Genomic DNA, 26,239 nt, shown 5'->3' on the forward strand with positions numbered 1-26,239 from the left:
TTTTATTGGAATTTTATGTGAATGACCAACACAAAGTGGTATATAATTGTGAACTGGAAAGTAAATTATACGTGATTTCAAACATTTTTTATAAATAAAAAACTGAAAAGGGCATTGTGCAAAAGTATTCAACCGCCTGAGTCAATACTTTTTGGAACCACCTTTTGCTGCAATTACAGCTGCAAGTCTTTTAGGTTATGTCTGTACCAGCTTTGCTCATCTAGTGACTGAAAGTTTTGCCCATTCTTCTTTGCAAAACAACTCAAGCTCAGTCAGATTAGATGGAAAACGTTTGTGAACAGCAGTTTTCAAATATTGCCACAGATTCTCGATTGGGTTCAGGTCTGGACTTTGACTGGTCCATTCTAACACATTGATATGTTTTGTTTTGTTTTGAACCATTCTGTTGCAGCCCTGGTTTTATGTTTAGGGTCGCTGTCCTGCTGGAAGGTGAACCTCCACCCCAGTCTCAAGTCTTTTGCAGACTTCAACAGGTTTTCTTGCCCTGAATTTGGCTCCATCCATCTTCCCATCAACTCTGACCACCATCCCTGTCCCTGCTGAAGAGAAGCACCCACGCAGCATGATGCTGCCACCACCATATCTGACAGTGGGGATGGTGTGTTCAGACTGATGTGCAGTGTTAGTTCTCCGCCACATATAGCATTTTGCATTTTCGCCAAAAAGTTAAATTTTGGTCTCGTCTGACCAAAGCACCTTCTTCCACATGTTTGCTGTGTTCCCAACATGGCTTCTGGAAAACTGAAAACTGGACTTGTTAAGGTTTTGTTTTGTTTTTTTAACAATGGCTTTCTTCTTGCCACTCTTCCATAAAGACCACATTTGTGCAGTGTACGACTAATAGTTGTTCAGTGGACAGATTCTCTCACCTGAGCTGTGGATCTCTGTAGTTCGTCCAGAGTCACCATGGACCTCTTGGCTACATCTCTGATCAGTACTCTCCTTGTTTGGGCTGTAAGTTTAGGTGGACAGCCTTGTCTTGGTAGGTTTACAGTTAGGCCATACTCTTTCCATTTCCGGATGATGGATTGAACAGTGCTCCGTGAGAAGTTCAAAGCTCGGGAAATCTTTTTATATCCTAAGCCTGCTTTAAATATCTCCACGACTTTATCCCTGACCTGTCTGGTGTGTTCCTTGGACTTCATGATGCTGTTTGCTCCCCAGTATTCTCTTAACCAACCTCTGAGGTCATCACAGAGCAGCTGTAGTTGTACTGAGATTAGATTACATGCAGGTGGACTCTATTTTGTCATTAGCAATCATCAAGCTACTTCTGAAGGCAATTGGTTGCACTCACAGTAAAGAGGGCTGAACATTTTTGCACACCGCAGTTTTCATTTTTTTATTGGTAAAAATGTTTGAAATCATGTATAATTTTCTTTCCACTTCACAATTGTATACCACTTTGTGTTGGTCTTTCACATAAAATTCCAATAAAATATGTTTATGTTTGTAGTTGTAATGTGACAATTTGTGGAAACGTTCAAGGGGTGTGAATACTTTTACAAGCCACTATATATACAGAACTTGCAGGTGGAAGGCAAATGTTAAATGTATTGGGGTTCATTTACAATAAAGGGGGTGTTTTAAATCCAGCAGTTTTTAAGAATTAAAACTATCTTCAGTTAAGACGTTGTTGAATAAAATGGCAAGATGAAAAAAGAAATGAAGATTTTCAAGTTAAAAAGGATTTGAATTGTTTGAGTTTGCCTAACTTTTTACAGCACCAATACTGAACAGAAAGGATTGAGCTCTATGTACAAAAAGAGGGGGGGAAGCTGTGGTAGAAATTCAGTTGCAGTCAGATTCTGTATTATTTATCTGTTTTGTTCAAGCAAAAAAATTCAAAATGATTTTTTTCAAAACATTCATACTTTAATTTGAGTAGAATTAACTAAAGTTGGTGTTCAATTCATAGCTTCATGTTTGGCACTAAATTAAAGGGGCTATTTTGGTGGTTTTTCATGTAATCTAGCGTACATTTTGCTAGCTAATGAGCTTAAACACAGTGACTCGCCAAACCTAAACTGGATTTCTTTATGCCACACAGAGATTATTTTAAACAGTGTTTGAATTTTTTTAAAGCTTTATATGATTTGTTTTAAAAGGTTTTTGACATTATGACTACCGTGGATTGAGACGAGTGTAAAAATACAGAATATAGACTGGTCACACTAGGATTGTATTATTCTACACTCACAGATTCATTCAAATACTGTTTCTGATTGAAAAAATTTAGAAAAAAAGTATAGATTTCTTTTCTTTCCAATAATATTATTGGAAACATGTTTAATTTCTTTTTTCATAAAGTCCAACATTGTCGTGAGGCGACATCTTTGGACTTTGTTGTGATGTAATGTTTTGACTTTAGTTTGGTTTTGTTGTCATGGTTGTTTGTTTATTTCCTGCCTCCTAGTGTTTGTTGTTTTCTCTCCCTTCGCTCCTAGTTCCTTTAGTGGTTTCTTTTCTATTACTTGTTATGGTTTTCTTATGATTATGACTATTATTATGTTTGTTGTTTTTCTAGTTCCCTTGTCTTCCTTGTAGTCTCTAGTTTAGTTTCCCATTTAGTATATCTGTGTTTATTTATGTTTTGGTATTTGTTCATCTGCGCTCTTTGTTTACCAGTTTATTTTCTCTGTTCCTTCTCGTCCTGGTTCCCTTTCTGTGGTTTAGGTTTTGTTTATTTACAGTCAGGGTTCCTTTATGGGTTCTTTGTCAATTATTAGGTTTTGGTGTTTCTTCTATTCCCTCTACTTTCTCAGTTTGCTTTAGTTAATGATTATTCTAGGTTCTTATGTTTCTTTTGGTTTATTATCTTTGTCTATAGTTTTGCTTTGATTTGTTTTCCCTGAGTTTTGTTATTTATAGTTTTGTTTTTGTAGTCAGGTTCCTTTGGTTGTGTTATTGGCTCGCTTCCCTCATGTTTTCCCCTCTGGATTTATGTTATGGTTTAGCTCTCGTGCTTCGTTTTGTTTCTAGCCTTTTCACCTTAACAACTATTCACTTTCCCTCAGTTCTCTACAGCCTGGTCCACACCTGAATTACATCTCCCCTGATTTCCTATCTCTCATTCTCATTGGTCCATACTCCACTTCCCTCTGTTCATAAGCTCTCTGTTCTTGTTTGTTCCTCGCTGGTTCCTTCTGTTCACAATCCCATTCACTGATCTCGACTATGTTCTGAGTTTAACTATGATCCTGCAGAGTCAACTTTTGTAAGTATTTGGATATTGATTTATTGTTTTGTACCTGCAGTGCTTTTGCTATGTTCTTGCTACCTTTGGGAAACTTTTGGATTATTCTTAAAATAAAGAATAAGACTCCTTTTAAACATGCTGCTGCCTAGCTCTTGTCTGTGCTTTAGTCACTCTAAACCTCAGAATGTGACAAAAATAATGTTTAAACAGACTTGTTTTAGATCTTAATCTTAAAAATTACTGTTTTTTTGAAGAACGGGGTATGTTGTGGAGTGTGTTGGTGTGGGGGGTGCAGATTGATGGGCTTTCTCAGGGTACCATTCTTTCAAGAAACCACCAGGGGTTGTTATGGAGATTCCTAAGATTTTTTTTTTTTACCTCCCTCAAAATCCTACTTACTGTGTATAATGGCAAGATAGGCTCCATGTCTCTAGTTTCAAAGTTTCAGTTATTTTAAACTTTTCAATTATTGCTCTGACTGTATATTTTGGTTTAAGAAAGAAGCATTTTTCCCATTGTGATTTCCTGACTTAAGAAGGAACAACATTCATCTTCCTTACTTGAAAGTCTGGTTCTCTAATTTGTCTCAATTTGAAGGGTGGTTAAGGGAAAAGGACCTCTCTGTCAGACCATTTTTTTTAAACCTGCGAAACTGAAATCAGATATTTCTGATACATTTGTTGACAAACTCAAAACATTGAAGTATGAATTAAATGCTTCATTTATTTTTATGGGATGTTTTTATTGATATGTTAATTGCTCTGCTGGACATTTGATGAAAAATAATTATTTCTTAACAAGGGATTTTTACAGACACACACAAATGCAACATATGTGCATAGAATCAGCCACAATCACATAATTACTTGCACTATCATACACTGCTCAAAAAATAAAGGGAACACTTAAACAACACAATATAACTCCAAGTAAATCAAACTTCTGTGAAATCAAACTGTCCACTTAGGAAGCAACACTGATTGACAATCAATTTCACATGTTGTTGTGTAAATGGAATAGACAACAGGGGGAAATCTTTGGTGATTAGCAAGACACACTCAATAAAGGAGTGGTTCTGCAGGTGGGGACCACAGACCACTTCTCAGTAGCTATGCTTTCTGGCTGATGTTTTGGTCACTTTTGAATGTTGGTGGTGCTTTCACACTCGTGGTAGCATGAGACGGACTCTACAACCAACACAAGTGGCTCAGGTAGTGCAGCTCATCCACGATGGCACATCAATGTGAGCTGTGGCAAGAAGGTTTGCTGTGTCTGTTAGCGTAGTGTCCAGAGCTTGGAGGCGCTACCAGGAGACAGGCCAGTACACCAGGAGACGTGGAGGAGGCCGTAGGAGGGCAACAACCCAGCAGCAGGACCGTTACCTCCGCCTTTGTACAAGGAGGAACAGGAGGAGCACTGCCAGAGCCCTGCAAAATGACCTCCAGCAGGCCACAAATGTGCATGTGTCTGCACAAACGGTTAGAAACCGACTCCATGAGGATGGTATGAGGGCCTGACGTCTACAAATGGGGGTTGTGCTCACAGCCCAACACCGTGCAGGATGCTTTGTATTTGCCAGAGAACATCAGGATTGGTAAATTTGCCACTGGTGCCCTGTGCTCTTCACAGATGAAAGCAGGTTCACACTGAGCACATGTGACAGACGTGACAGAGTCTGGAGACACCGTGGAGAGCGATCTGCTGCCTGCAACATCCTTCAGCATGACCGGTTTGGCAGTGGGTCAGTAATGGTGTGTGGTGGCATTTCTTTGGAGGGCCGCATGGTCCTCCATGTGCTCGCCAGAGGTAGCCTGACTGCCATTAGGTACCGAGATGAGATCCTCAGACCCCTTGTGAGACCATATGCTGGTGCGGTTGGCCCTGGGTTCCTCCTAATGCAGGACAATGCTAGACCTCATGTGGCTGGAGTGTGTCAGCAGTTCCTGCAAGATGAAGACATTGAAGCTATGGACCGGCCTGTCCGATCCCCAGACCTGAATCCGATTGAGCACATCTGGGACATCATGTCTCGCTCCATCCACCAACGTCACGTTGCACCACAAACTGTCCAGGAGTTGGCGGATGCTTTAGTCTAGGTCTGGGAGGATATCTCTCAGGAGACCATCAGCTGTCTCATCAGGAGCATGACCAGGCGTTGTAGGGAGGTCATACAGACACGTGGAGGTCACACACAATACTGAGCCTCATTTTGACTTGTTTTAAGGACATTACATCAAAGTTGGATCAGCCTGTAGTGTTTTTCCACTTTAAATTTGTGTGTGACTCCAAATCCAGGCCTCCATTGGTTAATAAATTTGATTTCCAATGATTTTTGTGTGATTTTGTTGTCGGCACATTCAACTTTGTACAGAACAAAGTATTCAATGATATTTTATTCATCAGATCTAGGATGTTATTTGAGTGTTCCCTTTATTTTTTTGAGAGGTGTATTTGTTTGGGTGCGGTATAAAAATGTATTCCTTTATGTCTTATTTTTTTAACATTATTATCATCCTCGCTGCTAGTGGTAATATTACTACTTTTGTCATTTCTGTTTTGTTTTGTCTGTCACAAAACCTCTACCCCTTTAGTTATTTTCTCTCTATCTCTTTATAATAATCATGATCCATGATCGATCCAATCTGATCACTGATCCATATATGGCTTGTCAAGCTATTGATTTCATAAAATCAATAGTTCAACAGGGGGAATGTCTCATTATACCATAAGGCAACCAGACTCACCATATAAAACAGGAAAATAAAAGTTGTATAAAAATTAAGATTGTTTTACACAGCTTTATCATAGGCGTGTAAAACACAATTTGTTCAAAGGGAACACATATCTGTCGGTAAATGACCCCCTTTTCTGATGGCCTAATCCAGGCTAAACATGTAATCTCCTGCAGGTTAAAAATGGGAACCCCTGCAGTTACACCGCTACGCCTGCAGGGGGTGCGGCGCAGGCGCCATCTTGAGGACACCCCAAACGCATCGCTTGTCTGGCGGCGGGCGGTTGACAACCGTCTCCGACTCATCATGAGGGGCTTATTCACCTTGAAATAATACAGCACCGCGTCAGTTTCAGGTTACAGACGTGCAGAGAGGACGAAGAGGAGCTGCCCAGCGACATTTCATCGCTGGCTGGTTGTTTGTTTTTTAAACGAGGGCGGCGGCGGCGCTGTAGCACGATGGCCGGCTAGCTTGCTCCTCGCTGGACTCCGCCGCGGCCTGCTCGGGAGGAGGAAGGGTGGTGACAGCGCAAAATGCTCCGCCGCTGACTGACTCCCAATCAACACACACACGCACGCAGTCCTCCTACACCAACACAGACTCAACGAGAGTTGGACGGCCACCACGATGCACTTATAGATTTCAGTTTCCACGTCGTTAACTTTGCGGGTTTCCTTTTTTGTTGTTTTTGTTGCGTTTGTTGCGAACAGCCAGCCGGAGACGGCATCATCATGTCATCCAACTGCACCAGCGCGGCGGCCGTCAGCGCCAGCAAAACCAAGACGAAAAAGAAACATTTTATAGGACAGAAAGTGAAGCTGTTCCGAGCAAGCGAGCCCATCCTGAGCGTGTTAATGTGGGGTGTCAATCACACGGTGAGTACATCACTCTGTGTGTCGGCGTGTTTTCATTTAGCTACACCTTCCTGCCTAGCCGCCTTCATCTGTCACACGAGCTTTATGCTATAAAGCAAAACGGAACAGTTCACTTGCATTCAGCTGTTTTTAATATTGTAATCAAATGGGGAGTATTGTTTTTAGTGATGTTCTGGATTTCACTATGCATTTTGCAGTGATCAGTGATCCAGATTTTTATTTGCTTCTCAGCAGACTTCTTGGGGCATTTGCACCACCTTAGAGCTCACAAAAAAAAAAAAAGAAAAACCCTGAATAAATCATGATTTTTATGTTTTACTTATAATGCATACTGTTCATAAGAGTTTAATTACAATCTGTGCATGAAAGTCCGACTCCAGCATAATATCTACAGAGCTCAGAAAATCTACATGCCCACCAGAAGTTGCTTTATTTGCACTGTGGGGATTATTCTGCCGTTATAGATTATTATGATTATAAAGTGTTTTTTTTGTTTTTTTCGTGTCGTGATATGCTGGTGATGGCTTGATGAGGTGGGAGGGGCAGGAACAGGCAGCCGGAGTGGCAGGTTACATAGATTTCAAAACAAACCTGTTCCAAGCTCGTACATACTGCTGCTGGGTTTGAACTCCATCGTCTCTTTGCTGCACTTTATTCCATTACATCATTTCACTATAATTAGAGCAGAAAATCTATCACATTCTTTTTTTGGCTGAGGCTGCTTGTGGTTATAAAAAAAAAAAAAAAGCTCTGTACAGGTCAGGTTGGGTCATCCGGTGATGGATAGATGGATGGATGGAGTGGGTTGCACAAGCAGTTTGGATTCGCCTTTTGTGCATCGACTGTTGCTCTCGTCCACAGCTTGACAGACGTGGGGGAAAAGATGCCTCTCAGGCTTGAACGGATTACTGAGGAGACTTGGCAAAAGCAAGAAGGGCCACATTAAACTGTCGTTATGGACCTATTCCAGTGTTCAGATGTGTACTCAGAAACACATGAAATTAGTGTAATCCTCTCAATTCAGTTTCAACAAATGTCATCTCATGGCACTTTCCAAAGCAAACAGGTTTGACTTACAGGGGTTGGACAATGAAACTGAAACAGCTGTCATTTTAGTGTGGGAGGTTTCATGGCTAAATTGGACCAGCCTGGTAGCCAGTCTTCATTGATTACACATTGCACCAGTAAGAGCAGAGTGTGAAGGTTCAATTAGCAGGGTAAGAGCACAGTTTTGCTCAAAATATTGAAATGCACACAACATTATGGGTGACATACCAGAGTTCAAAAGAGGACAAATTGTTGGTGGATGTCTTGCTGGCGCATCTGTGACAAAGACAGCAAGTCTTTGTGATGTATCAAGAGCCGGGTGCTAACCCGGATTGTATCCAAAAAACATAAAATCACGGCAGAATTAAATGTGCACCTCAACTCTCCTGTTTCTACCAGAACTGTCCGTCAGGAGCTCCACAGGGTCAATATACACGGCCGGGCTGCTATAGCCAAACCTTTGGTCACTCATGCCAATGCCAAACGTCGGTTTCAATGGTGCAAGGAGCGCAAATCTTGGGCTGTGGACAATGTGAAACATGTATTGTTCTCTGATGAGTCCATCTTTACTGTTTTCCCCACATCCTGGAGAGTTAGTGTGGAGAAGCCCCAAAGAAGCGTACCATCCAGACTGTTGCATGCCCAGAGTGAAGCATGGGGGTGGATCAGTGATGGTTTGGGCTGCCATATCATGGCATTCCCTTGGCCCAATACTTGTGCTAGATGGGCGCGTCACTGCCAAGGACTACCGAACCATTCTTGAGGACCATGTGCATCCAATGGTTCAAACATTGTATCCTGAAGGCAGTGCCGTGTATCAGGATGACAATGCACCAATACACACAGCAAGACTGGTGAAAGATTGGTTTGATGAACATGAAAGTGAAGTTGAACATCTCCCATGGCCTGCACAGTCACCAGATCTAAATATTATTGAGCCACTTTGGGGTGTTTTGGAGGAGCGAGTCAGGAAACGTTTTCCTCCACCAGTATCACGTAGTGACCTGGCCACTATCCTGCAAGAAGAATGGCTTAAAATCCCTCTGACCACCGTGCAGGACTTGTATATGTTATTCCCAAGACAAATTGATGCTGTATTGGCCACAAAAGGAGGCCCTACACTATAGTAATAAATTATTGTGGTCTAAAACCAGGTGTTTCAATTTCATTGTCCAACCCCTGTATATCCAGAAATCTGGAATCAATGCAATATGGTTAAATTATCGCTAATTATTATATAATGCATGTAAATTCAGTTTCTAATACAAATTAGTTCAATGTTATATAAGAAAATCCCAGTCGACCGTGTCCAGTCATTGACTTTGAAGCAGTTCTTCTACGGTCGATTGGGTTCATTTGTTAACTTCTCAGCAGTCTCTCCTTGGCAAGCGTGTGGCATCAGTGGAAGGCAACGGCTCCAATTAATGGGAAGAAACCTCCAGCCAGAAACGGTCTCAGCATGAGGGGCCATCCATGGTGATTCAGTATAAGATGCAGACGAGAAAACCGAAAAATGATGTAGAAATTGTAGTTGGTGTGATGCAAAACGAACGATTGTGAAAGACTAATATTTTAGAAAGGAAATGATGCAGGAAAAAGTGTCTATTGAAAGCAACAGGGAAAAAAACAATCAAGTATGAAGCAAAAAAAAATTTGTAAAATTAGCAATATGTGTAGTGCGTAGGCATTGCTCAATTATGGGTAATAAGGTAAGAAAATATATTATCACAAGTTACTGTTTTAAATTATAAACGATAATTTTTTTGTCTTCCAGTTTCCTACAGTCATTTTAAAGAGATGCCAACTATGCCATGAGGCTGAAAGAAAGCAGCTACACTTTTCCCAAACTAACAAGAAAGACAAATATTGTCTGTTTTTTAGAAATATGGTCAGTTGTGAAAAACTTGGACAGACAGAGTGGAAACTAAAGAAAATCTACTTGTGGTTTAAGATAATGTTTTGAAACTAAAGTTGCCATGTCTGCAAAGCGACTGATTGCAGGCTGACACGAGCAGATTGCCTGACTAATTGACCAAATATCTGCGGGTCGTTCTCCCATTGTTACTCTACAGGGAGAAGTGGGGTAAAATTATATAATATCATGTGCACTAAACATGTTTACACAAAAAGTATAAATGAATTTAATGGATGCTTACTCTAAATGTTTAGTCTGTATTAAAATAAGTGCATATTATTGCCGTGCTAATCGGTATGTTTTTACTTGCAGTAAAGTTATTTTTGCTTTAAATAAAACCAATTGGTTTGTACTGTAATTTTAAATGGAGATTTGGTCATTGGATTTGAGTAAACTCTATTATTTATCCTAAAAATATGTCATAGGACCCAATTATATAGCAATTTTTTTATTTTATATTTCTAAGATAATTTTGTTTTCCGTAACATCACTAAAACTGTGTGTGATATAATGCAGATAAAGACTAGAAAAGTGCTGCTACTTTGGCTTGGTCATGGTTAGACTGCATTACTTGAATGAAGAGATTGAGTAAAAAAAAAAAAAAGGTGTTTTCTTTTGAATATTTGGAGGAGGCTTCTTTTAACCACCGTATTTTACACAAATCTTTTCATAGTTCTGTTATCCTTTTGGAGGTAGTTACGCCTCCCCATTCAACCCTATTTTTGTCTTTTTTTGTGTGTGTTTTGAATGGAGGTTTTGTAGTTGATCCTACGAAGCTCCGTATGTCTTCAGTGTGTTTTATTTTATTTTCAGACATGCCACCAAAATGATCAAAATGAATACATACAGACACATTCCTCAGTGCAAGTACAAACATCATGTTACACATTTATACATGAATGCAACATCAACACAAATCAACACATTTTGCAAACAACAACTTTCCTTTATATGCAGCTTTAAGGATATTTACCCACAGTGAACATGTCTGGAAAGTTGGAATGGGAAACGGTTAAAATGACCTAACTACTGTGATTGGTGGGATAATTTGGAGGAAGGTGGTGTCCAGGCAACTGTTTTTTTTTTTTTTTTCTTTTTCAGATCCATCCATGCTCTCACTTGTAATTGAACGTTTTAGGGATTTATTTGGTGCTGACATGGACAACCAGGGCTTCTGCATGACCTCCTTTATTCGAAATGCAGTTAAATTTGGATGATGCGTTGGAAATAAAAGGTTCTGCTTGGGGATTGAGGAGGCAGTTAATGGGATGTTTATCTCTGCGGCATCTTTAGTATTCAGCGGGTGAACTTTGGGTGTGTGGGTGCTGCACACAGGCCTGATGATTTGAGGTGTGGGTGTTGGGCCGGTTCAAAACATCAAGCAGCCTTCACATCAAAGCTGTGCCCGTCCAGTCAGAAGTTGCATGCATGGTTAATTGTTGCCTGGCAGAGATGGAGAAAGAAAAGCATTGAAAGTTAGCGTTTTAGGGTTCTTTCTTTACTTACTGCAATAAAAGAATTTGCCAAACAGCTGCAGTGGCATTTAGCAGCATCCTTCTGGGTATGTTGGGATTTTTTTAAGTGATTCGCCGGAATTGTTTTGTTTTTCTGAAGTTCTTCAGGATGAGCTTGTGTTCTGGACATGGTTCTGCAGATAAAATCACCGTTGGGTAGTTGAACTGCAGCAGTTAAAAAAAAACAAAAAACTCTGCTTTTTCTGGCCTGACAATTGATTGCTGCTGCTAACTCCCATAGATCATGTCACATGTAACTGATGAGGCTAATAGCCGTGAGAAACCTGTATTGTTCTGCCTGCAGGTTCGGGATGGTAAAAATATAATGCACTAAATTTAGTCATAGTTTTCTAATTCTTATTTGGTAGGATATTATAGCTTTTTGCTGTCTTGCTCGCTAGCCGTCCTAAAACATAGTTGCATGTGATTTCTAACTGTGTTCATTGTTTGCATAAAGATCTGTTGCTTAAACTCATCTTGGAGCACCTTTCTATTCTATTCAATTCAGTTTATTTATATAGCGCCAATTCACAACACATGTTGTCTCAAGGCACTTGACAACAGTCAGGTTTATACATTCCAATTAATAACTAACCATTGAACAGTGCAGTCAGATTCAGTTATTTATTCTAATTGGATAAAAAGTTTTTCTATCTAAGGAAACCTAGCAGATTGCATCCAGTCAGAGACTTGTAGCATTCACTCCTCCTGGATGAGCATGTAGAGACAGTGGACAGTCACTGGCGTTGACTTTGCAGCAATCCCTCATACTGAGCATGCATGTAGCGACAGTGGAGAGGAAAAACTCCCTTTTAACAGGAAGAAACCTCCAGCAGAACCAGGCTCAGTGTGAGCGGCCATCTGCCACGACCGACTGGGGGTTTGAGAGAACAGAGCAGAGACACAAAGAACAAAGAAGCACTGATCCAGGAGTACTTTCTATGGGAAGGAAAAGTAAATGTTAATGAATGTTGCTCCTTTAGTCGTTTCATCTAGAAAGAAAGAACAGATAAACTCTGAGCCAGTTTTCAAGGTTAGAGTCTGAAAGAGAGCACATATAATTAGTTACAGTAAAAGCTCAGTCAATAGCTATATCTAGGAGAGAGAAAGGGTTAAACACTAAAAGACAGGGCTATGTGGATCATCAATAGAGGGTGAGCATTAAGTTGTTGCCAGCAGAAGCTCGGACGATTCCCCTCTCCAGAAAGGTGTCACAGGTAGACACAGAGCCAGGCCAGGTGTAGCTTCTAGGAAGAAAAAAGAGAGAACAAAGTTAAAAGCTGAAATAACAGGAAATAATGCAAAATTGGAGAGTAGTGTGAGAATGTAGCAACGAGGATGAAAGTGGTCATTATGTCCTCCAGCAGCCTAAGCCTATAGCAGCATAACTACACAGATAGTTTCAGTTCAGATTATTTAGTTAAATGGCGCTTATTTACAACAATGTCGTCTCAAGGCACCTCACAAAGGGTCCCACTGATGGTGATTGTTATACTAAAAACAACAAGGATCGGGATACCTCACTCTGTCAGAATGATTATAACCATTGGCAAAGAGAGAGGGTCATACAGGTAGCAGAAATGGAGGGTGTGTTTGCACCTCAACCATAACTGAGCCAGTTTAGGCTAAACCTGACTCCCCCTTACTCCAACCAACAGGGAAGGGAGGAAGGCTCCCTCACTGATAACCTAAGCCACTCTAACTATAAGCTTTATCAAAAAGGAAAGTTTTAAGCCTAGTCTTAAAAGTAGACAGGGTGTCTGCCTCACGGACTAAAACTGGGAGCTGGTTCCACAGGAGAGGAGCCTGATAACTAAAGGATCTGCCTCCCATTCTACTTCTAGAGACTCTAGGAACCACCAGTAAACCTGCAGTCTGAGAACGAAGTGCTCTGTTAGGAACATATGGAACAATCAGATCTCTGATGTATGATGGAGCTAGATCATTAAGGGCTTTATATGTGAGGAGGAGAATTTTAAATTCTATTCTGGATTTAACAGGGAGCCAATGAAGGGAAGTGAAAGTAGGAGAAATATGATCTCTCTTTTTAATTTTCATCAGAACTCTTGCTGCAGCATTTTGAATCAGCTAAAGACTTTTAACTGCATTTTGTGGACATCCTGATGGTAAAGAGTTACAATAGTCCAACCTTGAAGTAACAAATGCATGGACTAGTTTTTCAGCGTCACTCCTGGATAGGATATTTCTAATTTTGGCAATGTTCCAGAGGTGAAAGAAGGAAATCCTAGAAACCTGTTTATTATGGGATTTAAATGACATGTCCTGGTCAAAAGTAACACCAAGGTTTTTTACTTTATTATCAGAGGTCAATATAATGCCGTCCAGGTTAAGTGATTGACTAAGCAGTTTCTTTTTTAAAGACTCTGGTCTAAAGACGACAACTTCTGTCTTGTCTGAATTCAGAAGCAGAAAATTTGAAGTCATCCAAGTTTTTATGTCTTCAAGACATGCTTGTAGTCTATCTAACTGGTTCTGACCTCCTTTGTCTTTCTCCTTTTTCTCCTGTAGATTAATGAGTTAAGTAATGTGCCTGTTCCCGTGATGCTGATGCCAGATGACTTTAAAGCCTACAGTAAGATCAAAGTGGACAACCACCTATTTAACAAGTAGGTACATCAGTTCATATGAAGCTTTTAAAAGGAGAAATCAAAGTGCAAACCTTTGGATTAAAAAGGATTGTCTCTTGCAAAAGGACAATAAATCATCGTAAATGCTGTAATCATCTTTAATTTATTTCTGTTAGTTTTTTTTTATTAATCTGATGCCAAGGCAATCTTTAAATTTGCCTATTAGGTGTATAGGGCTAGACTGAATATCCCGAATTGTAGATATTATTAAATCTGTGTTTATAGTCAAGTCTTTCATGATGCTATGGTTTTTGCTACTTCCTGTAGAGTCATTCTGGAGTTTCGTTATAAATTTAAGTGATAAAACTTTGAATGTGACACAGATTATTGGGTCTTTTTTACCTATTAAATCTGCTTGTAAGCTACTGAAACTTGAAGAATTTTGCAAGAACTGTTGATTTTCTCTCAGAGCCAGAGAGATGTTCAATGATGAGCATTTGTCTTCATTTCCCAGCAAAACTACATCTGACTATTGGGAATGCTGTTCTCTAAAATTCCCAGTGTTGTCTTGGAGTAGGCTGAATGCATGCTGTACTATCGAGATGTTTTTAGTTCCTCCCATCAATCTGAGATTATGCATGTAACACATCTGCATTTAGACTGTCTATATTATTACTGGTATTGTGTCCCACTTAACCCACTGACCAGTCTCTGCTATTCATTTGTCTTGACAGCAACAGATGTTTTGTCCCAACTGGACTTTCCACAGCACAGCCTCAATGTCGTGCCCCATTTCTGGGTTCATTTGGTTCAGAAAGCTGCTTTAATGTTTTTTTTGTTTTTGTTTTGACAAAGCATTACCTAATATGTGCGTAGCTTTATCATTTGCTGTTATATTTGACTTGACACATACCGCTGCAGTCTTCAAAACGCTCAAGTGCTAGGCTAACTTTAATCCTCCAATGACATGTGTCTGTGCCCTGTGTGCAGAGCAGGTCATGTGATGCAAATGGATGGGAAGCTGCTGCGGCCAATACAGTCTCTCTGTCATTGTGAATGTCATTGCAAAATGCACCTCGATATTGATGATTTTTAAAGGCCTTGATCGGAAAGCCAAGCAGTACCTGGAATCGGATTGGGACATCCTTAGTTCGTAGTTCCAAGTTAATTCATGGTGTTTATGTCTGTGACATTTTTCCTTCCAGTGTGTCTGTTTGACTCAGATGATAAGTTTTTGCCAATAGTCTGTTAATCAGAGGCTGAAGGTTTGGATGAAGGTCGTTTTATCTTTCAGAACTTCTTGTCTGACTGCTAATTTGCAAATAATTATCCAGTTAAAAAAACAAATTGATTAGAAACACAAACCTACAAATCTCAACTAGAAATGTAAATCTTCTAGTTCTGGTTTCCTGTTTCTGAACTACATGGACACCAGGAGCCCAGTGATTTTGAGTATTTAGTTGTTTTTGTTTTTTTTAGTTCGTTGCATTATAGCATCACCACTGTATTGTTTTACTGCCTCTGCCGAATAAAACTAGCAGAAATAAACTTGGCAATCCTCTTTCAAGTATGTTTTCTTCTTCCTTTTTTCCCTGTTAAACAAAACTTTGTGACTCTTACCGTTCATCTGTTTATTCCTCGTCAGGGAAAACCTACCGAGTCGCTTTAAGTTTAAAGAATACTGTCCCATGGTGTTCCGCAACCTGCGGGAGCGCTTCGCCATCGATGACCAGGACTACCAGGTGACACACTTTTTGCTAAACGATAAACCAAACGCTAGTAACCGAAATTAAAATCCACATTAGTTGTTAAAAGTTGTTAAATGTCTAAGAAGCTTTTTTTCCCTGGCAGAACTCTCTGACCAGGAGTGCCCCGCTCAACAGCGACTCCCAGGGCCGCTTCGGTAACCGCTTCCTGACCAGCTATGACCATCGCTTTGTAATCAAAACCGTATCCAGTGAGGACATTGCTGAGATGCACAACATTCTGAAGAAATATCACCAGGTAGACTCACCCAGAACTGTCTTTTTTTGAGGGGTGGCACATGCTTATATCTCTTTATTCTGAGCTCACTTTAAGTATCGATGTTAACGATGCATCACTGCATAAAATAAAAGGATTGTAGAGCAATGCTCTGCTGAGTTTTAATCAAGCTGAATATTTCATCCCTCACTCCCACACTCCTCGTTGCAACCTGCGCTCATCTCTACTTTGTTGCTTCTAGTTCATAGTGGAGTGTCATGGCAACACGCTGCTCCCTCAGTTCCTGGGCATGTACAGGCTAACGGTGGACGGCGTGGAGACGTACATGGTTGTGACCCGGAACGTTTTCAGCCATCGTCTCACTGTGCACCGCAAGTATGACCTGAAGGTAAAAAATGGGCTTTATTGGAAGCTTTGTAAGAAACTGACTAAAATAGCTTCTCTAATACTGATTTGATAGTTTTCTTTGAGGTCTGATCTTTGGACCATTTAATTCTGACTTTTTGAAACTCCTGATTGGAGACGTTTTGGATTAAATGTTACTGCATCCTTGTTGTGACAATGACTTGACGTGATCTTTTAAGATCTCAGCAACTTTGATTTCATGGATTCACATAATTGGGCAAATAGCATGCATACACTCCAGCTATTGCAGTTGTTTTCACAGGCATGTCTGAATGAAAGATGGTCATTCTGAACACAACTAGTCAGAAGTCACAGAATTATTGGGATATTTTAGAAAAAAATTTAAAGGGTTTAACTTTTGATAAATAAACCCAAGGGGCTGCACGGTGGCGCAGTTGGTAGCACTGTTGCCTTGCAGCAAGAAGGTCCTGGGTTCAATTCCCGGCCGGGGGTCTTTCTGCATGGAGTTTGCATGTTCTCCCCGTGCATGCGTGGGTTCTCACCGGGTACTCCGGCTTCCTCCCACAGTCCAAAGACATGCCTGTTAGGTTAATTGGTCTCTCTAAATTGCCCTTAGGTGTATGAATGAGTGTGTGTGTGGTTGTTTGTGTGTTGCCCTGTGATGGACTGGCGATCTGTCCAGGGTGTACCCTGCTTCTCACCCATAGACTGCTGGAAATAGGCAGCATCTGCCCCGTAACCCACTATGGAATAAGTGGTAGAAAATGACTGACTGACTAAATAAACCCAAGTTCATTAATGCTGCATATCTTGTGACTGAAGGTGGCTCTACTCAAAATTGATAGAATATTTACTTTGTTCATCTGTTATTGTTGTGATCTTAGGCACACCCTATTTAATCCTAAGTATAGAGTGTGGAATAAACAGAGAATAGAAGAAAATCTGCTTTTCCAGACATTACTCCATGTCCTGCTGTCAGAACTTTTGTATCCATCCTTCTCTGTCCATCCTTCCACCCATCCACTTCTCAGTCCGTCCGTCTATCAATTCCTCCATTTAACCTACCATCCCTGAGTCAATCCATCCCTCCTTTTTATCTGTAATTTGTCCAATTGTTTGTCCATCCAACAGATGAGTCCATCTGAAAAAAAGCAGCAGAGACATTAAGACCTCTGGAGGTTTCAGTCTGGAAACGGTGGATTTGGGTTTTTTAGCATGTGGAAACATGCAGTAACGGTGAATCCTTGAGTGTAGAAAGATTCAAATATGCATCAATGGATTTTTACCTCTTGATGAAAGAGAAGCAGAGCTCCAGTTTAAAGTAAAAAGCAATCGGTGTTAATCTAACGCTGTATCTGGTTTGGTTCTGCACTGATGTACCACATATTAGAAGGGCTTGCTTTGTTTGACTTGTGATGTTTTCTCTCTTTGAACATGGATTTTATGCGGTGTGGTTTGATGAAAGGATAATAATGTTGAAGCTGGACTTCTACTCTGGAGAAGAGTAGAAGTCCAGCTCATTGTTCAAGGCTGTTGAACCTCAGTTTGTGCTGAGTGTTAAAGGAAATCATGGCCGTGACACCAGTCTCACATCCCTTTTCTCAACCCTAAAGCTTCACTTCCTGTGTATAAATCGGTGTGAAAATTCTCTCGGTGGATCGTGTGTTGGCTTTAATTGTTTTGTTTGTATTTATCATGATTTCAGGGTTCTACAGTTGCAAGGGAAGCCAGTGACAAAGAGAAGGTAAGCCTTACTCCTGTGTGCTGACGGCTGCCGTCATGAAGAGACAAAAATAACCCCCCTCGGCTGACCCCAGCAGCAAACTTGTCAAATGACAGCTAAATTGGGTAGTTCTAAGCAGAAAGCAGATACACTCTGTTGGTACCTTGTGCAAAGGCCTCATTTGAAATATTAACATCAAGATGCTCTGGGTCTTGTTTTAAATTGTTCATGTTTCGAAAATGCAGCAGTGAATGTATAGATATTCTGAAGAAATGATGCAAATCTAATATAATATGTCTCTCTTCAGGCTAAAGACCTTCCTACTTTTAAAGACAACGACTTCCTGAATGAAGGGCACAAGCTGCAGATTGGAGATGATAACAAGAAGTACTTTTTGGAGAAGCTAAAACGGGATGTTGAGGTAGAGAAACTTTCTCTTATTCTCCTGGCTTTTAGGAATACAGCTCTGCTTTCACAAACGGGTTTAAAAGGATTCTGTATAGAAAAACATGGCTTTTATTTATTTTTTCGAATCTATTGATGTATTTGGGTAAGGCCTCCCTGATGCAGCTTTTATTTTCTCCAAGGAGCCAGATTTATATTTTTTGGCATTCTAATGTTCCAGTAGGACGCCTGAATAACGAAGGCTTTCCGTATGCGTGTTTCAGTTCTTGGCCACGCTGAAGATCATGGACTACAGTCTGCTGGTGGGCATCCATGATGTAGAGCGGGCGGAGCAGGAGGAGATGGACGTAGAGGGCGCAGGGGAGGACGAGGAGTTTGAGAACGACGAAATGGGACGAGGCGTACTGACCGGTTCTTTCGGCACGCCTCCGGACAGTCCTGGTAACCCTCTCAACTGTGGAGGATTCTTCGGCCCCGGGGAGTTCGACTCTTCTGTGGACGTTTACGCAATCAAGAGCCACGACAGTGAGCGACATTGTTTTAAAATCGAATGGAGTTCATTCATTTAGATTAGACCACAGTATTGAACTTCTGTTGAGTTTTTCATGTGATAGTCCGACAGGAAGTGTCTTCACGTTGAAATCCCTGACTAATTGCCTTTAGAAGTCACTGAATGACTGAACAGACTCCACCTGTGTGCATTTAAACCTCAGTATTATTATGGCTGCCCTGTGAAGGCATCAGATGTTTATTAGTGACCAAACAGCACTGTATAGATCAAGGAGAGAAAGCTGCGGAGAAGTTTAAAGCAGGGTTAGGTTATAAAACAATATCCAAAGCTTTAAATATCTCACAGAGCTCTATGCGATCCATCATCTGAAAAAGGAAAGACCAAGGCTACACTGGAGGCCAATGGACCTATGGTAACTCTGGAGGAGCTGCAGAGATCCACAGCTCAAGTGGGAGAATCTGTTGCATGGTGCACTCATTGAATCAGGCCTTTATAGAAGAGTGGCAGGAGTAAAGCTGGTGTTGGAAGAGAGCTATAATCAGTCCTGTTTGCAGTTGTGTGGAAGAAGGTGCTCAGGTCAGATGAGAAAAATATGCAAATCACTTGTGTGGCAGAAAACAAACACTGTGCACATCACCATCAAAGCATATTCATGGGTGAGGGAGGCGTAGTCAGTCCACACCTAAATCCATATGAAAATACGTGGCAAGAGTTTTAAATGACCAAAATGCTAATAAAATGGATAAAAGTTTTGTTCTAATGTGCCAAAATGTAAAAAAAAAAAAAAAAATTTCAAGAGGAATAAACTGTTTTGCAAGCCACTGTGAATAAACCCAACTCTAACCCAACATCTTTGTCAGTGAAGCTAAGATTGTCAGCACCAGGAACCTTGAACAGATGTGGTTGTCTCCTATTATTATTATTATTATTAATATGATCAGCAGTTTCAATTGGTCCACAGGTGAAACAAAAGGTGATTGTTTGTTGTTTGTGTTCCAGGTGCTGTGAAGGAGGTTTACTTCATGGCTATTATTGACATCCTCACGCACTATGACGCTAAGAAAAAAGCTGCACATGCTGCCAAAACTGTGAAACATGGGGTGAGTGTTAAAATATGGTGGCTCTATTTTTATTGACTTTAAAATAGGGCCGGAGGATTCAGAAGAGTGACCATACTGCTAATCATCATTCTCTGAAATATCCCAGTATTTGTTAAGAGCTGGTCGTTTTGGATTAAAACTAAACCTGAAGCAATCAGGTTTCACTAAAAGGTGAAATTATCACTCAGCTGTTAAATGTGATCAGGGAGGTAACTGTAGGCATGCTCTTAGCTTGCAGGAAGGCTTTGGCTTTTGATTTGTGGACAGACAGGAAGGCACACATGTATTTGATATGAGTCATGTAGAAAGCCATTCTTCTAAGGAGAGGTTTATGATGCAGCGGCTCTATGCATACTCTACATCTGTTTTGGAGTTTCTCTGATTAGATGGACTCTAGTTCCACCGTCCAGTCCAGTCCAGCCCAGCAGGTCCAGTTAACGACCTAACAGTTATTACTGTTTCTGGTGAAACGCGTTTAAAGCGACTCAGCAACATCCAAAGCAGCTACAGAGATCACTTGTTGCTAGTTTATGTTTATACTATATTATATTTTCAATACTGGTTAAAATTATTTAATACAATAAGTAATACAATACATTTATTGAATAAAATAAGAGTATACCTCAAAAATCTTTGTAATAGTTGTAATTTTCATAGATTACATTGTTTTTGGGATCATTTTGGAAACTAGCCGTGGGCTGATTGCCAGGATTAAAGTATCCTGCAGTTTTCTGCCGTTCCAGTTAGTTTAAAGTCCAGTGTTCCTGTGTAGTCTGGAAAAACATGGAAATGTTTTAGGGGTTTTCTTCCCAGGTGTGGATAAATCTTTGTATTTCCAGATTTTATTCTCTAGACAGGTGGCAGAATAAAGCCTTCTACACTTGTGTCTCACTTAGAAGAAGTACTAATTGGGCTGTTTGGAAATATTTCTGATTTATTTTTAATTGCAAGCTTTGACACAGCAGCATGGACCTCTACAGACATTTATGCCAGTTTATGGATCCATCATGTCAGCCACAACCGTTCAAATGAGAGGGTGGCTCACAGAAACTCTTTATTGACTTTATTATTTTTGATTTAATTGATTTTTAACAATTCAGTAATTGTAGGAATGTTAACATACATGATTAATAACCTGTATTGTGCTAGGATGAGTCCTGTGCGTGTTTTAGTCGGGGTGTGGCTGGGGTGGTAGGAACTAAATCATTTCCTTTTATTTGGTGTTTGAGCCATTTTAAAAGGGCAGCCCATGTTACAAATGTTACAAACACAATGTCTTGGTTAACACTGAGATCAGGCCATCTATACAGATCCAGTAAACATCTCCTTTTGTACCCAATCTTGATGCCAATAAATATCATCAACTATTCTGCTGATTGTAAAATCCTCTGTGTTCGGTTATCGTCTGACCTAGTTGGTGGTGTTGACAGCAGCCTGCATAGAGATGGTCAGAGACATAAACTGTTAAATAAAAGTTCAAATAGGTTGTAATTAAAAGTCTTCTGTGTTTGGTGCATTTTAGACATTTTCCAAGCTTTTCCAACAAAATCTTGTGGTTTTCTCTGTGTACATTAAACCAAAGGGACTGACTGAAAGTTTGCTTTGTAAAATGACGACTGAGAGACTTTTCTCTGCCTCTAAAGTCTTTACAGTCAACCTGATGAGCAGGAACTGCATGCAGTACAGCACTGCGGTCCATCACATGCTGGGGCCCAAACACTGTATAATAAAGTGGATTAAATATTCAGCCAGAAAGCAAGGCAGTTTAGCCTGCAGTGTATTTACTTTCTGATACCCGTTATGCTAAACCTACCCAAAAAAACTAGAAAATATTTGATTTTAAAGAACTGATCATGGGGCCATTTTTCTTTGAACATCTGTAGGCTTTAGGCTAAAATATTGGTTAAATTAGGGTGAAATATTTTGATTTTTTTTTTTTTCTTTTTGCATTTTTGCAACATGACTCTTTATTTTATAGTTAAGACATGGATGTTTGTCCTGCCTGTGCAACATGCAGAAAGAACGTAACATGTACCTGCAGCTAATGCTAAAGTGAGTCAACCTTTCGCTGGATGTTTGGATCGGTCATATTTGTCCACATATTGTTAGCATTGTTAATCAGAGCTTGTAAGCTGGAACGGTGCTGGGTGCATCATGAGCAAGGCACTGCAGACACAAATCCGGCACATACATTTACTCAGTTACCATGCAGCAGACATTAAAACCTGAACTGTCACTTCCTGATTAAATCAGTTATAGTTATGTGGTTGTGAGTTGCTATTGTCCTAAGATGCAAATTTTGCAGACCTTCGATGTTTTTCCATTATTTTCACTTTTATTTATATTATAATTTCAACTTTATTGATGTCGTTTATCTCACTTATGACCAAGATCCCATTCTCCGAACAGACCTATTTTTTTAGATATATAACTATTATTGTGAGAAAGTTGAATTAAATTGAGAAATAAAAATACTATAATTATTATTATTGATGCTCTAATAATACACTCTGTACATTAGCCTCAGAATGTAATATTACTTTTTGAATATTTTCTAAGCAATTTCAGCAACAAGAGATGGGGAAGAAAAAGGAGAAAACAAACATTGGAGTCAAATTTGTAACACTCTGTCATTTAGGTCTTGTAGAAGCAGGTCCCCTAATTATGATAAATACACTACATGTCTTTTTGAAGTATGTTTGTTCCATGAGACAGATTTCCAACACCTTGTCTATCCACATATAGACGGGGTTGGAGGATCATGTACAGGTCCTTCTCAAAATATTAGCATATTGTGATAAAGTTCATTATTTTCCATAATGTCATGATGAAAATTTAACATTCATATATTTTAGATTCATTGCACACTAACTGAAATATTTCAGGTCTTTTATTGTCTTAATACGGATGATTGTGGCATACAGCTCATGAAAACCCAAAATTCCTATCTCACAAAATTAGCATATTTCATCCGACCAATAAAAGAAAAGTGTTTTTAATACAAAAAACGTCAACCTTCAAATAATCATGTACAGTTATGCACTCAATACTTGGTCGGGAATCCTTTGGCAGAAATGACTGCTTCAATGCGGCGTGGCATGGAGGCAATCAGCCTGTGGCACTGCTGAGGTCTTATGGAGACCCAGGATGCTTCGATAGCGGCCTTTAGCTCATCCAGAGTGTTGGGTCTTGAGTCTCTCAACGTTCTCTTCACAATATCCCACAGATTCTCTATGGGGTTCAGGTCAGGAGAGTTGGCAGGCCAATTGAGCACAATGATACCATGGTCAGTAAACCATTTACCAGTGGTTTTGGCACTGTGAGCAGGTGCCAGGTCGTACTGAAAAATGAAATCTTCATCTCCATAAAGCTTTTCAGCAGATGGAAGCATGAAGTGCTCCAAAATCTCCTGATAGCTAGCTGCATTGACCCTGCCCTTGATAAAACACAGTGGACCAACACCAGCAGCTGACACGGTACCCCAGACCATCACTGACTGTGGGTACTTGACCCTGGACCTCTGGCATTTTGGCATTTCCTTCTCCCCAGTCTTCCTCCAGACTCTGGCACCTTGATTTCCGAATGACATGCAGAATTTGCTTTCATCTGAAAAAAGTACTTTGGACCACTGAGCAACAGTCCAGTGCTGCTTCTCTGTAGCCCAGGTCAGGCGCTTCTGCCGCTGTTTCTGGTTCAAAAGTGGCTTGACCTGGGGAATGCGGCACCTGTAGCCCATTTCCTGCACACTCCTGTGCACGGTGGCTCTGGATGTTTCTACTCCAGACTCAGTCCACTGCTTCCGCAGGTCCCCCAAAGGTCTGGAATCAGCCCTTCTCCACAATCTTCCTCAGGGTCCGGTCACCTCTTCTCGTTGTGCAGCGTTTTCTGCCACACTTTTTCCTTCCCACAGACTTCCCACTGAGGTGCCTTGATACAGCACTCTGGGAACAGCCTATTCATTCAGAAATTTCTTTCTGTGTCTTACCCTCTTGCTTGAGGGTGTCAATAGTGGCCTTCTGGACAGCAGTCAGGTCGGCAGTCTTACCCATGATTGGGGTTTTGAGTGATGAACCAGGCTGGGAGTTTTAAAGGCCTCAGGAATCTTTTGCAGGTGTTTAGAGTTAACTCGTTGATTCAGATGATTAGGTTCATAGCTCGTTTAGAGACCCTTTTAATGATGTGCTAATTTTGTGAGATAGGAATTTTGGGTTTTCATGAGCTGTATGCCAAAATCATCCGTATTAAGACAATAAAAGACCTGAAATATTTCAGTTAGTGTGCAATGAATCTAAAATATATGAATGTTAAATTTTCATCATTACATTATGGAAAATAATGAACTTTATCACAATATGCTAATATTTTGAGAAGGACCTGTATTTCCTGAATTTATTTACAGAAAGAAAATCCTTGCTGTCAAACATGTACTTATTTGAGTAGAGATTGTTAATTTGATTACAGCCCATGCAATAGATATACATTTAGGTATGGTGCAAAATAAGTGACATAATGGTAACTTTAGTTGTCCAGTCTCATGTATGTGTTATTGATGCTGCTTTTGCTGAAACAAGGCTTTGAAATGTAATTACGTTATAGATTTCTGTATTATTACTGCTGTTCCATCATCAAAGTATTTTAAATACAGCCTAATGCTGTAAAATTGCACATGTAGGTCACACTTTGATCACTGGGTGATCCAGCACGATCCTTGGTGTGTGTCAAATTTACATCAGCAGATCAGACGCAGCTTCAGGCAAATTGTCCACAATAGTTTACAAGACTTTAACGACTTGAGTGTATTTAAATGCTGTTATGTGATCATAGCATATATTTACAAACGGTCCTTTCCAGTCCTGCAGCCGTCTCACCTTTTTCTGATGAGACCATCAGAAACTTTGTGTTGGAAAACTTTGGCCATTTTTTTCTCTGGTGAAATATTGTGGTTAAATGGGAGCTGTGGACATTTTTGGTGCCACTAACTAAAAAAATGAAAGGTGAACCAGTGCAAGAAGTTGGTCTGCAGCTTTGCTTATTGTTCAGATTTTAAAGTGTTTTTACGTTTTGTTCCTCAGGCAGGGGCCGAGATCTCAACGGTGAACCCGGAGCAGTACTCCAAACGGTTCTACGAGTTCATGTCCAACATCTTGTCATAGACTCATCCTCCAGTCCAGCCGGTCACCTCCAATCATAGATAGTTTAAATGCCACTCTTTCACTTCTGTGTGTATGTCTCTCTCTTTCTCTCCCCTCTTTAAAATAAAAAAACAAGAAACAAGCATCCAGTATGATCCCACACCCTGCGGGGGGCGAGGGTCCATTGAGCCTGTTACGTAACACCACCACTTCCTCACTTTGTGAATTCAAATCCCAGTAACCTCCTTGTCCTTTTTTATTTCTCATTTTAAATCTACTCTCCGCAACACCTTATTTGCTCCTCACGCCAGCACGAAAACTGTCTCACTAATGCCTTGCTTCAGCAGTTACCATGTCCGTCAGCAGAGTCTCGTCAGTTTCACTATTAGACCCACAAGTGCAGAACGGCCCGATTGCATGACCAACTCCTCGGACAGTCGCCACCAGGCTTCTCCTTAAAAGATTCACATGTACTGCTGACAAATTGGAGATGAACACATTAATATATCAGTGTGTGAAGTAAACGAATGCAGTGTCCAAAAAAAAAGAAAATGCATGGCTGACGTGCACATGAGACTCCAGCACCAGGTGTAACGTCAAACCACTTAACTTCGCATCAGAGTTATGACTAAACCAACAAAAGGATTAAAAACAAACAAACATTTGAATGTTACGTTGCCATAATGTCTCTGGATATATTTTAAAATTTAACCCACAAGTTTGGTGGAGGTTGGTTGGAGCATGGAAAAGTAAACCCACGTAAAACAAATAAGGGGAATTCTGCAGCAGATACTTGTGTTATTACCATAATGATTGTTTTTATATCTCGTTTACATTAATGTAGCAATTTTGTGTTTGTATACAGTATTGTTTTGTTACCAACAGACATTAGGAAAAAAGGTTACTTGAAGAATGACTCATTGCATATTAAAGGGAGTTTTATCTTGTTTTTGTTGTCCGTGATCTTCTGTTTGTCCTCAGTGTGCATGTTTTTATGACTTCAGTCATTTTAGGAGATAAATCGCACAAAAACTCAATATGTTTGTGTCCTAATTTCTGCCTGCTGAGTAATTCACAGATTGAGTTAATAAGTGAACTGAAAATCCTCTGAAAATAAAATACATGTTC

General features: G+C 40.2%; 1 protein-coding gene across 2 annotated transcripts; it reads left to right on the forward strand.

Annotated features, from left to right (window-relative positions):
• Positions 1–3,107: 3,107 nt before the first annotated feature.
• On the forward strand, positions 3,108–26,058 carry LOC124868287 (phosphatidylinositol 5-phosphate 4-kinase type-2 beta). Of its 2 annotated transcripts, none has more exons than XM_047365358.1 (10): positions 3,108–3,238; positions 13,833–13,930; positions 15,537–15,633; positions 15,743–15,895; positions 16,116–16,262; positions 17,946–17,984; positions 18,271–18,384; positions 18,632–18,893; positions 19,879–19,979; positions 25,052–26,058. In XM_047365358.1, exons 2-10 carry the CDS (start codon positions 13,866–13,868, stop codon positions 25,130–25,132), a joined length of 1,059 nt encoding a protein of 352 aa, XP_047221314.1. In that variant the 5' UTR covers positions 3,108–3,238; positions 13,833–13,865; the 3' UTR covers positions 25,133–26,058. The 2 variants fall into 2 exon arrangements, with proteins under 2 accessions (XP_047221314.1, XP_047221313.1); XM_047365357.1 differs by lacking the exon at positions 3,108–3,238 and adding an exon at positions 6,181–6,827.
• Positions 26,059–26,239: the final 181 nt, after the last annotated feature.

Source organism: Girardinichthys multiradiatus, chromosome 5, assembly GCF_021462225.1.
Source record: "Girardinichthys multiradiatus isolate DD_20200921_A chromosome 5, DD_fGirMul_XY1, whole genome shotgun sequence".
In the NCBI taxonomy this organism is placed as follows: domain Eukaryota; kingdom Metazoa; phylum Chordata; class Actinopteri; order Cyprinodontiformes; family Goodeidae; genus Girardinichthys; species Girardinichthys multiradiatus.

Bases quoted from the DNA above. Each gene is read 5' to 3' on its own strand.
- LOC124868287 (XM_047365357.1), top strand. From the start codon at position 6,684: ATGTCATCCAACTGCACCAGCGCGGCGGCCGTCAGCGCCAGCAAAACC. The intron at 6,828-13,832 runs GTGAGTACATCA...TTTCTCCTGTAG, and splicing joins TGTGGGGTGTCAATCACACG to ATTAATGAGTTAAGTAATGT. The intron at 17,985-18,270 runs GTAAGCCTTACT...GTCTCTCTTCAG, and splicing joins AAGCCAGTGACAAAGAGAAG to GCTAAAGACCTTCCTACTTT.